This window comes from Lonchura striata, chromosome Z, assembly GCF_050655825.1.
Source record: "Lonchura striata isolate lonStrDom1 chromosome Z, ASM5065582v1, whole genome shotgun sequence".
NCBI classification, from domain to species: Eukaryota; Metazoa; Chordata; class Aves; order Passeriformes; family Estrildidae; genus Lonchura; species Lonchura striata.
Window position 1 is genome coordinate 12731632 of NC_140740.1, and position 13081 is coordinate 12744712.

A 13081-nucleotide genomic window follows, 5' to 3' on the forward strand; every position below is an offset into this window, starting at 1 on the left:
TAACCCTGTGGTATTTTGAGCCTATTTCTCAAAAGACAGCTAACCTATGTATAGAGGGATGGCCACTGCACCTCAGAGCAGGAGCCACCATGGTCCTGATTGATAGAATATACTTGAAAATAAATGGGAAAAAATGTGACAGTTTATGTGCCACACATGGTTATGTCTCGTGTAGAACAAAAAGGACATCACTGGTTATCCCTGAGCAGAATCTGAAAGTAACAGGTGGTAGTCCTGGAACAAAAGACCTTGAGACCCAGGCCCCTCAAAAACTTTCTTTGTCCGTGCTGCACATGTGCCTAGAGTGACATGTGGGTCACCTTCCTGCCAGTTCAGAATGTGCAGAACTGTACCTAAGTACTACTTCTGTTCAAAGTTTTCTAGAGGCAAAAAGGTTGCTGGGACAGGGGCACTGGGGGAATGTCAATAAGTAGTAGGTTGTCCTGAAGTCCCTTTTGCCGGGCAGATGCCATGGAGGTCTCTCACCCAGAAGAAGAGCCAGGACCCGCAGGGCAGATCCCATGTCCTGGATCCAGCCAGAACGGGGGTAAATTTTTCACCAGCCAGGAGGAGTATGGCCAGAACCTTGGGGTAATTGGATATCACCTGCCACGTGGCAGGGGGAAGTGGAAGGGGTTTGTTCTTCCTCCGCCGGTGTGCCATTAGTCATGGGGTGTGCCAAGTTCTGTATGGTGAACAATCATGTGTGACTCGTTCACCTCTTGTACACTCTCCTTTTAGTGTTATTATTACCATAAGGCTGGGCAGTTATCCCAGCTGGGCAAAGAGTAGTCCCAGAATCACTCTTACATGAAAAAGTGGATTGCAAACACAAAGCCATTAATTGGAGTACTGAAAAACTTTTGAAACATTGGAAAGATCTATAATTGGGTCTGAAATGGCTCAGATTGTACAATCAAGACTCCAAAAATGTATAGTTTGTAAAAGAGACAACCCTAACACAGCTTACAATGTAGTGCTGAGAGCCATAAAATCTGGGGATGTTCCAAGTGAATAGTGGCAGATGGATTTTACAGAATTTCCCAGAAAATAAGGGTCTAAATCTCTCCTAGTTATGGTGGGTACCTTTTCTGTGTGGCCAGAAGACTTCCCTTGTCACACCAATCAGTCTAGGGAAGTGGTTAAAATATTGTTGAATAAAATAATACTTAGATTTGAGGTGCCTTTAGGAATGTCATCAGATAGAGGTTCCCACTTTATTGCAGAAGGGGTACAAGAAGTTAGGAAAGCCTTGGGAATAGCTTGGGATCTTCATACTCCTTATAGGCCCCAAGCTAGTGGCAAAAGAGAGAGAATGAATTATACCATCAAATTGAACTTGGGTAAAATATGTTAGGAAACCTCCTTGATATAGGTCCAAGCTTTACATGTTGCTCTACTTTAAATTAGAATTCAGCCATGGGGCACCAGCAAAATCTGCCCCTATAAGCTGCTGCAAGCTTGACTCTATCAAGTACCACACATTTCAGGAAATATACACATATAAGGAGAGGTTGATTTGAATAATAACTTCATTTCTCATAGCAAAACTTCACAGGATTTACAGCATGAGCAGTTCTGATCTCCAGACCAACAGGACTGCACATACCAGTGAACCAACTAAGAGCTTAGATGTACTTGAAAGACTGGGGAATCTGCTCTGTTATAGCCAAGAAAGGACTTTTCCAAGTTCTGTTGACAATTTTACTGCATTGAAATTGACAGAGTAAAATCATGGATACATTATTCCAGAATCAAAAGAGCCAAAGCCCCGTAGCTCATAACAACATCTCCTGGGGATTTGAAGAAAGCTGGAGCAAACTTACTTCATGGTTATCCAGTTGGACTTGCTTAAAACATTGGTCTATAGCTGTTGTAATGCCTTATGCTTTAAAATTAAATATAGGTATTAAGAAACTAGTTCCCATATGGAACTCTGTCTCAAGAAAAGGGGGGACTTGATAAGGACCATAGAACAGAGCAGCACAGCGGTGGTAGTCTGTTATTTTACAGTTTGTTCTTCTGTAGTATGTTTTTATATTCCTTGTTATAAGTTTGTAATAGTTCATTCTGTGTAGCCCATTTGGCTTCCCTAATGGCTCAGTCCTGAGTTGTTTACCACAATTTTCCCTGCCAAAATATATGTCAATCCACTTGTCAGTTTTCCTGTATGCCTCCCTTGTTCCCTTGTCTTACCCCTGTCTGTCAAAGACAGCACACTCCTTTGCTCCTGGAGTGTTCCCCGTCTTTCATCCCTTCCTCAAAGCAGAATTGGATTGTCAGGTTTGCTTCCTCCCCGTGTTGGCTTCTCTTGGGGAGCTCTTACCCTGCACCCCTCCCCTAATGCCTCCCTACTGGTCACAGGTTGTGTCCTCGCCGTGTTTCCCCTACCCTTTAAAAGCAGTTCTTGCATGTTCAGATTTGTCACTTGCTCTGCCCCCCTTTGGGAATGAAATCATTGGCGATTCAGACAAGTGTCCTTCCCTTATTCCTGTGCCTCGGTTTCCCCGTGCTCCGTGCCCTGCTGCGCTCCCCACGCCGCAGCGATCACCGCCCCCCGCACCAGGCTGGGCAGAGACTCGGGGGCGGCCGCTCGCGCCTGGCCCTGCGGCCACAGCGGGACAGCTGCCAGCAGTCCCCATCCCTGGCCACTGAGAGCCAGACTCACACAGCCTTGAAGTGGATGAAGGATGTAACTTAGGCAGACAGAAGTCATGCAAAACACAAGCAGGATGCCAGCTCAGTTCTGCAAGCAGAAGTTATTGTGCAAAAAATTATATTCTTCTTACTCCAAAGTGGGGGGCGACAAACAACCACCTGAAATAGACATGTTGAAGACAGAGCCCAAAGAATCATATGAGGACTTCCAATAAGGGGTGCAAATTTGTAAAATAAATCAATACATACATATCAAATAAGCAGAGATAGCTAATGAATGGGAATTCAGTGTGTAAGATAAAAACTGTTCACCTGACACTCAGGGCACCCGATTATAGGAGGGATCCTCTGAGTGACCAGCATGGTGTAATAAGGAATGCCTGCTTTCTAATACTCAAAGCTGTGTTAGAAAGTTTCTATTTGGCCAATTTTAATAATAACCTCTCCTGGCACAACTTTGAATTATTCCCGTGTGCCCTGTCACGGTATGCCAGGGAGAACTTTAAGAACATGATGAGACATATGACCACGGACACATGATGCAGGTGACCAAGGGAGAGCAACCATGGGAATGCAGAAGTAGGAAACAAGAAATTATATTTCTTTTTTTTCTCCAACACCATGTAAGTACAGGTAGGCCTGTGGTGACAACACCTAGTGGAGGAGGCTGATGTTGCCAGCCTGTGGACTGTGACATCCCTTAGCAATGGGTTGTGACCTTACTTCCCCCACTGCTTATCTTGGGGTGACCAGAAGGTGAAATGCCTGTTTTGCTGTCATTGGTGAGTGGAGGCTGATGTCATTGAGCAATGATCTGTGACATCACAGAAGGAACAGATGATGACATCGTGTCCCTTCACTGCTTATGTTCAGTTGGCAGAGCCTGGGCCAGTCTGGCTCCAGCCTGAACTCCATCCAAGCAACATTGTGAGGACTGGAGGATCAAGCCAGGATACTCTCGTGCTGGGAGATCTTGGTGCCAATCTCGGAGCCATCACTCCTGTTTCAGTGCCCTGCCTGCTTCAGGCAGCCAAGCACTGCAGATGCAGAACTGAGGGTGAGCTGTGCAGGAATATCTTCCTCCGGGGTGGCTGTGGAGTGCATGACGGGACTCAGGGAGCTGGGAGGGTGGCCTCCTCCAGGGGCCTGGCCACTTCTTCCTCCCTGCCCCAGGACAACCAGTGACCATGGCCTCTCCCTCCTGCAGGAAGTGACAGCAGTGAGGGCAAACGGTCCCCGATCCTCATTTCTCCACAGCGTGCTGCAGAGCACAAAAATGTCCACAGAGACCAACAGCAACTGCCCCATCTGCCAGGACACTTGTGAGGATGTGGCTTCTACTCTGCCCTGCCACCACCAGTTTTGCCTGGGCTGCATTCTGCGGTGGACACAGAGAAATCCAGTGTGCCCACTCTGCAGAAGAACAATAGTGACTGTCCGATTTTCTGATCATGGAGCAGACGACTATCTGGAGGCATCCATCACAGTCCCTGAGGAGCTGCTAGATGTCAGCAGCCAGGGAGAGAGAGCTCTCGGCAGCCTGGATGAGAACAACTCCCATCCTCCTGTGGCCTTTCCTTCATCTTCTCCACAGGGGATAGTGTCTCCAGCAGAGCAGGAAGGATCAGGGCTGGAGTTTGCAGGCAGCATCCTGCCTGAGGTCTGGGCAGAAAGTTTCCGTCAACAACAGCATCTCCTGGACTCCATGAGGCCCTGGCTACATGAGAGGCTGGAGGGAATATACCAGGGCTGCTGGTGGGTGGTAGATGCCATAGAGAGCAGCATCTTGCATGGCCTTTGCATCCACGGGCCAAATGCTGAGTTGCTGGTCGAGGTGCTGCAGCCTGTCCTCGAGGAACACACGGCACCACTGGTCCATGATGTCATCAGCATCATTATGAGCCAGTGCCGTGAGGAGGCCCAGAGGCTTCTGCACTCCAGTGCTGTCAGGGATGAGAACACTGGCCCTGTGGCCAGCTCCAGGTCTAGCTCCAGCTCCATCTCCAGCTTCAGTTCCAGCAATTCCAGGAGCTCCAGTTTCAGCAGCCAGAGCTGCAGCTGCAGTTGTAGTTGCAGTTGCAGCTCCAACAGCTGCAGCTCCAACAGCTGCAGCTCCAGCAGTTCCCAGCAAGGGACTCCTGACAGCAGCCCCACAGGCTCTGATGAGGAGGAGGAAGCTGGCACTTGAGGGCCTTCCCCCTGCCCAGGGCAGCAGTCACAGCCCCCCTGCTCCCAGGGCAGGGACTCATTGTCCACTGGGCCCCAGCATATCTGACTAAAGAGGGGGCCCTCCTCACCAGTCCTGTCAGAGGCTGCCCCACTGGCAGCTCCAGCAGGGCTCATGCAATCCTTTATTCAAGGAAAAATAAATAAATTGTTATTTCCCTCACAAAATCTCTTTGTGCTGCTTTTCCCTTCTAATGCCCTTCCCCTTAAGCCCCACTGTGGGTGACACTCAGGTGCTGGGAGGCACAGCCAGGGGCTCCCAGAGCCATTGGGCCATGGCAGCAGCAGCTTTTCCCACAGCTTCCTGCTGCAGCTGCCCGCCCGCAGAGCAGCAGATGCCATAGGCAGAGCGGGCATCAGGGGCAGCTGAGGACAGCACAGGACCGTGCCCTCAGACTACCTCCATATTTTCTCTCATCTGCCCCCTTGGGAGAGGGGAGTGATACAGAGGCTTTGTCCAGGGTCCATCCAGGGTCAATCCACGTCAATCCACAAGATTTTTCACATCTTGTCCTGTCCTGACTGCCCCAAGGGCTACTGCATGAACAGTTTAATTTGTTCAGGACTACACTTAAAGTTATTCCTCCATGTCACACCTGACTGTACTCTGGAATTCACATTCTTCAAAAACTCATGAGGCCTAGGAAAGTTTGTGGTTCCTTCTTGCTTGTGGTTGGTGGCGACAAATCTGCTATTTTGTTGACTGAATTCATTGGAATTGGATGACATCCAACTTGACATTTTACTCCTAAAAGATTAATTTCCTGGGAAGCCCTTGACCTTACTTCATTTTATGACAAAACCAGCTTTCAGGAGGATCCAGATTATCTTCTCTCCTTTCCAAGCACTTCCTCTGCTGTGCTATCTTATACAATGGTATGATGGATGTACTGCAGATATTCTGTAGCACAACCTTTTCCAGTGCCATGGTAAATAGCAGGGCTGTGTTTCCAGCCCTGGGCCTATGCTGGATTTCACTGCAGGTGTGCCTGCACTCTCCTGATCAAGGAATGGAGAAAAATGCATAATTTATATCTATGGTGGTACCACTTTGCTGCCATGGACTGCAGTTCACACTGAAGACTGAGCACGTCCAGCATGGCAGCACTCGGTGATGGTGTGACTTCATTCAGGCCATGACACTCCACTGCAAGTCCCCACTCTCCCTTAGAGATACGCACAGGCCATACGGGACTAGTAAAGGCTGAGCGAGTCTTGCTGAGCACTCCTGGGTTCTCCAGTTCACGAACCATCTCATGGATGGGGGTCACACAGTCCCCTGGGGCAGTATTTTTGACAATGCACTGTTGTGATTGCATTCAGTACCTGTTGTTCTTTGACCCTCAGCAGTCCTACAGCAGAAGGGTTCCCTGAGGCACCAGGGACCAGCTCTCTAATTTCCTCTGTCTCCATAGCCGCTATCCCAAGAGCCCAGTGATGCCATTTTGGGTCCTTGAAATACCCTCTGCTGAGGTAATCTATGCCAAGGATACACAGGGTGTCGTGGTTTGACACGGAAAGAGAATTTTTTTTGGAAAGAAGAGGTTAATTTAGATATTGACTAATTAAAGGTAGACATGCTTTTGAGAATACAGAGGGGTTAAAAGTAGAATTTTTAGGGGAATTTGCTCTTTTTGGTTTTGGTTAGTGTGCAGTGTAGCTTTTTTTGTTTGGCTCGTGGCTGGGTGGAGGAGGGGAAGGCCGATGGCTTGATGGAGGTAGGCCCAAGGGTGGTGAAGGGACTGGAACTGGGCTGGCCCCTGCAGATGGAAGGGTGGAAGAAATTTAGGATGTCTCTGTTCCCCCTCCCAGAGTTTTTCTCCTGAGAGAGAGAGAGAAAGAGACAGCAGCAGTTTTGTCAGCAATTCCACCACGAGGAAGGAGGAGTGGGGGGAGCTGTAAAGTGCTTAGTGTCTGAGAATTGTGGGAGTCTGGGCATTGAGCTATTCTTGGGGAATTTGGACTTTTAACCCTTTCTTGAGAAATGAAAGCTTTGTGAATTTTCCTTTCTCCTTCTGGGTTTGAAAGAGAGGAAGAGGGACACCTTGAACTTTGGGATGTTAGAAGGAGGAATTTTAGATGGGAGGGGGACAAGGAGTGGCTTTTGGCTGGACTTTTCTGTGTTAACCACAACTTGAACTGATCTTCTTTTCTAAGAGAGACTGTATTTTGGGAGGATGCCAGTGAGTTAATGGACAAAAGTGACTTCAGGGCAACCTACTACTTATTGTCATTCCCCCCACAGCCCCTGTTGCAGCTCCCTTTTTGCCTCTAGAAAACTTTGAACAGAAGTAGTACTTAGGTACAGTTCTGCACATTCTGAACTGGCAGGAAGGTGACCCACATGTCACTCTAGGCACATGTGCAGCACGGACAAAGAAAGTTTTTGAGGGGCCTGGGTCTCAAGGTCTTTTGTTCCAGGACTACCACCTGTTACTTTCAGATTCTGCTCAGGGAAAACCAGTGATGTCCTTTTTGTTCTACACGAGACATAACCATGTGTGGCACATAAACTGTCACATTTTTTCCCATTTATTTTCAAGTATATTCTATCAATCAGGACCATGGTGGCTCCTGCTCTGAGGTGTAGGGGCCATCCCTCTATACATAGGTTAGCTGTCTTTTGAGAAATAGGCTCAAAATACCACAGGGTTACTTCCTTCATTCCCATTCTTTGAGCTAAAGATGGAATTACTGTGCAAGGCAAAAGTACTCATGCATGAACAGTGCAAAGGGGTCAGTCACATCTGGTAACTCCAGAGCAGGAGTTGTCATCAATAACCTTTAAAATATATAGAAAGGTTGTTGGACATTCTGGAGTCCAGTGTAACACCTCCATGGAATCCTTTCATGACTCATACACAGGCTTTTCCAATAGTTCATAACTGAGGATCCATAATCAACACCATCCAGTCATTCCCAAAAAGGGACACAGATGTGGCCTCTGGTGTTTGACAAATTGCTTCCCCCATTTCTTTCCCCAGACTGCACTGTCCTTGTGAGTGAGGCAGCCAGGAGATGAGACATGGGGAGACCTAGACATGGTCTTGAAAAAAAATACAAGATGTCATTGAAAATGTGCTTTGGATGGTAATATTCAACACATTCTTAACTACATGCTCTTATTATCTCTCCTGGTAATGACTGGACATCGCTTTTTTTGGTGCCAGCTGACTTAAATCAGGAATAATCTTGGGTAGGGGGAAAATGACAATAAAACCATCATAAACTGAGTATAAAATGTTATCTACATGTGTCAGTAACTTCAATGGCCAGCTGCAGTCAGCATAATTATCAACCTGTAACTGTGCTCAGGGCCAGCATGAGCCTTTCCATGTCATCTCCTCCTGCACAGCACATGGGGGCCTGGGCATGCTGCTGACTTGTTTCCTTTTAGGAGACTGGGATGAGGAAAGGTCAGGGGGTTTTGTCAAAGAGATAATATTTGAATGACTGTGTATGTGCTGGAAGCCTAACAGACTGATTGGTCCATGACAGGATTGCCCAGTGCTGGGGGGGCTGCACCTTGCTGCCCTGGTTTAGGAGTGTTAAGCTGCTCCTTTGCCTCAGAGAGAGCCAAGTGCAGCACTTTTGTGCAGAAACACTTCATTAGCCCTGGTTTGCAAAGCTACTGCAGCAACTGGTTTGGCCAGAGCACCCCTTTCTGCACTTGGAAGTGAGCTGAGTCAGTCATGGGATAAGACAGGGCATTCCCCATGTGTGCCCATTGTGAACTCCCTGTGCCCCAGCTGTGTGGCGTCCCGCTCCTCAGTGACATCCCACCCAGCCTGGAACATGGAACTCCCCGTTTCCAAGGACACGTGGCCATTGTCACCAGCACACACCAGGACCGGTCAGACCCCTCAGCAGCAGCGTTGAGAGCAGAGGTGTCAGAGCAAGAGCGAGTGTTGTTCCAGCTTGGTTGGTTCTAGCGCACGTTGTTCAAGAGGCCGATCCACACACTGAGTGGCGGTAATTATTTACAGTTCTGTGCAGAAATGGGGGGGCTCAGGGACAAATTCACACACATTTTCCTAACAAATATTTTGCATTTTGCAGATTTCTCAGCAGGCTCAGTGGCTGTGTGGGAGCCAGAGCACCCGAGGCAGAGCGGGATGGCGGAGCCGTGGGCCTGGGCACAATCCAGAGCGTTCTGCACTGCGTCCCACAGGGCCCCCGACAGCACTGCCGTGCCCGTCAGGGTGACCCAGAGGCCCCAGGACCAAGAGGTGAGGGGCAGGTGTCGGGCGCTGCGGGCTGCCAGCGGGTGGGGGCTTGGCCATGGTGTTGGTGTCGGGTGCTGCTGACCCCGCGGGACCTGTTGGGCAGGGCTGGGGCTCCACTGGTGCTCCAAGGGCTCCTTTGAGGCAGCGGCCCGGGTGGAAGCAACTCACAGGGATCACACGGAAGAGGTGCCAGTGGAATGGGAAGTTCTCTGAGGGATGTGTTTCTCAGGGACGACACTGAGGAGGTGCCAGGCAAAGTCAGATGTTCTCCACGCTGGGACACTCAGGAAATTCATGCTCTGGGCATGGCTCTTGGTCAAAATGCATGGATTTCTCATTGTTCCTTGTTTGCACTGTACTCACAGAACATGTCAGGAGAAAGGAAACTCTCTAACAATATTTTTTAGATTTAGGAGTAGCCATTTCTTTATTCTCAGCTGTGATGCATAGTGGAGAACTCCAGCCACATGCACACCATTTTCAAAGCTTTTCCAAACAAAGAAATTTTAGCATTTTTAGCTAACAAAAAAATTAATCTTCATTGGTTCTAAATTACATATTTTCTTCAATTAAGTAATATTCTATTGTCTATTCGGTATTGATGTCTCCCTTCTCATGAAAATTGATGGGCATCTTTCAGTCCATTTATCATAGCTTTTTAGATTTTATCTCAAACAATTCTGCCTACAGAATGAAGCAGTTGGATGGCAGTAGTCGTTTTTGTTAAAAATGTACTTAGACTGATGAACATTTTAGTGAGTTTTAACCTCCAGCAGAATGTGATACATTATGCCTTAAATTATGAGATCAGCCAAGCAACCCAAATTCTGTTCTATATGATTAACCAAGCATAAACTGCTTCCATTTCACAGCTGCAAAGAATTGTATCTAGAGCTGAGGACGAGAGAAAGGGTTTTCATGCCTGTTGAGAGTAGAAGTTCACCTTATGCAGATGAAATTCTTCTTGGAGTTGACTCCAAATTGTGCTTCCTTAGTACCAAATAAATTCCAGCACCAGGTTGCATCCAAAATTCTTATATTTTTGTGAACCATTCTCACCTGCATTCTTAGCTGAACACTGGTCAGTTCAATTGTACTCAGGCACTTGATTTCAAGGGAAGCCTGTGTCTATAAATTCCAGCAACTGGGAAAGGATGACTTGCTACTTGAATGCTTGGCTGCATTAGAGGCTAAGTGAGGGTTGCTCTCTCAGGGCAGTTTTGTAGCCGGTTGCTTGCAGAGGGAGAACTGTGTCAAAGCAGCCCTTTCTAGTGATGTGACAGCAAACCTTCACAAATAGAGCTCTTGTTTAAAACAAGAGGCCTAGTTAATCAGCAGTGATGGAGAGTAGGCTGAAGTTTTTACAGAAAATATCTTTTTCCTTTTAGCCAAATGCCAGCGAGGCATTGCACAATGGAAGTGGACAGAATGTCAAATTGTATAACCCACTTGGAGGTATGGTTGCCTTTCACATTTTGCTCAATGTTTGTAAGATTTTCAACTTGGTAATTCATTTTTGCAGCATATTCCTGGGACAGGGGGATCTCTTGTGTTCCAAGATCTCAACTGGAGGTGGTATGGCCTCAGATCAACCTTGCAGTCTCTTGTCACTGCATTTAGCCACTAGTTTGTTTTCCCCTGAGAAAGCCTGCCAGTCCTTCCCTGTTCACATACTGGTTGATGTGATGCAATTTGGAGCATTGAGGTCAAGGTTTGGACTACCTCATGCACCTAAGTTCACTGCCTTGGTAGCTAAGGTTTTGATTCTGGAGTATCTAGGCACTGTCATTATTCTTTAAATTTAATTGGGAAATGGGAAGAAAACCTATGCGTTTTTGAGGAAGTTGCATAGAGCATTTAATAAAGCCAGCATGGGAAACTTTGCTTGATTTAATTTTTTGTCTTGGTTGTTAATAAGTGAGTGTTGCCACAACGCTGCATTGGATTCTTTTCAAGGGAATTGAAGGGAAGATATTGATGTCATCTTCCCCACAAATCCCATCATTTCCCACAAAGCACCACGTGCTTAGGTGATGTCATTTCTTATTAATCTGTTCTCAATGCTGTTTCCCCAAGGAGCCTGGTTCCAGGCAGACTCAAGGTGCATATTCCCCTTCCAGGCATTCAGTGGTGCTGCCTGCAGCAGTGAACTGAGCCAAGTACAGCCAGCTGCCCTGAGAAAATCAGGCTCTCACCTGGCTGTGGCTGCAGCCACCTGCCTGCAGGGACGTCCCTGCCACTGCAAGTGCAGCTCTTGCTCTGCCTTAGCCTAGTGCAGAGCATTTTAAACTAGTGTCAGGGTGGCTTTTTGGAGAGACAAAACAAAACTTCACATTTCTCACTGGGAACGTTCTGTTTCACATGTGATTCTTGGTGGTGGTCTACATAGATCTTAAGGGAATATTTAACATTCAGTAACTGGGGTGTGAGGACTGGCAGCAGTGAGACAATTGTGGAACTTGGTGCTGCTTTGGCTTTAGGCTGGCACAGAGAAACTCAGGTGAGACAGGTCTGGTTGCTGGTAGGGTACAGGGTGCCTTTGCAACATACTCCATGCAGTACCAGTTAGGGACTGGGCCTTGTCACAGAATCAGAGAATCAGAATCAGAGTTGGATGAAAGTGCAGCTCTGTCCCCAAGAATCCCACCAGGTGCCTGTGGAACTTGTCCAAATGTTTTCTGAGCTCTGGTGGACTTGGTACCATACGCAGTCTTGTGGGGAGCCTGTCCCAATTCCTGACCACCCTCTGGGTGAAGAACTCTTACCTAATTTTCATCTTAATGCTTGCTTATGGTTTCAGGTAATTTTCTTTAGAAGTCATTCAGGGGTATGGTTTTAGGAGGTGTTTTGTTTGAATGCTGTGGGAAGTTTCTTTATCCACATTGGATTGAACTCAAAACATTAGTAGTGTCTTCCCTTGACAACTGGCATGTTTACAGTGTTCTAAATAATTGAAGTGTGTGATGTTTGTGCAATTAGGTTTGCGGACAAATATCAGAGAGGCATGGTCCAAGGAACAGGAAGTGGAGAAAGGCATTAAGAATTTGACGTACATTGCAAGACTGAAGGAGCGTGTAAAGAAAGGTCAGTCTGTGTGTGTGTGATGGAAGACACAAATCTCCCGGATTTCTCACCAATACGCATGAAGTCTCCCTCAGCCACTAAGCACAAATTCCTGGTTTCAAAACAGTGCTTGCTTTGTCATATCCCCTTCCTTGACCTGCTGGCCACACTTCACCTGATGCAGCCCAGGACACGGTTGCCTTTCTGGGCTGCCAGCACACGTTGCTGCCTCCTGTCCAGCCTCTCATCCACCAGCACCCCCAAGTCCTCTCCACCTTCATCCCAGGCTCCCCATCCCATCCCAGCACCCATGCCCAGCTGGGATAGGCCATGTCCCAACTCCAAAGATGCAGCACTTTGCACTTGGCCTTGTTAAGTTCCCAGGGCCCTACTTGCCAAGGTTCTCCATGTCCCTCTGGATGGCACCCCATGCCTCTGGTGTTGTCAAACTTGCCAAAGGTGCATTTAATCCCACTGGCCATATAACTCTTGACATAGCTCAGTGCTTGAGCTTACAAACTGCAGAAATCATATGAAAACCACTGTGCATATAAAGAGTTTTTCATAAATACCTCCCTTCCAGTATCACTCCTTTACATGGGCTTTTTAATGACTGTTTCTTCCCAATGCTTTACTATCTTGATTTGTAATGATCTATAAATTCTGAACAAAGAGCGTTTCAACAGTGTCGGTACATCCTTTTGAATCAACTGCCTTGCTTCCTCCCGCTCCCCATTTGACAATTCGTTTTCTGTTTTTTCTTTACTGAAGTGAAAATACCAGAGCTCAGGAGAGCACCACACAGCTCTCCAGATCTTGTGCCTGAGAGGAAGAGAACGATGCCCATGAACCCTGCAAAATACATCCGGAGACTTTTCAGTACTGTTTCTCAGCGACCCATCAGAGAC

At 47.4% G+C, this 13081-nt stretch overlaps 1 protein-coding gene across 1 annotated transcript; it reads left to right on the plus strand.

Moving 5' to 3' along the window:
• Window positions 1-3191: 3191 nt before the first annotated feature.
• LOC146763644 (uncharacterized) lies at window positions 3192-4846 on the plus strand. The gene has a single exon (XM_085567968.1). The coding sequence runs from the start codon at window positions 3761-3763 to the stop codon at window positions 4844-4846; it is 1086 nt and encodes a 361-aa protein (XP_085424094.1). The 5' UTR covers window positions 3192-3760.
• Window positions 4847-13081: the final 8235 nt, after the last annotated feature.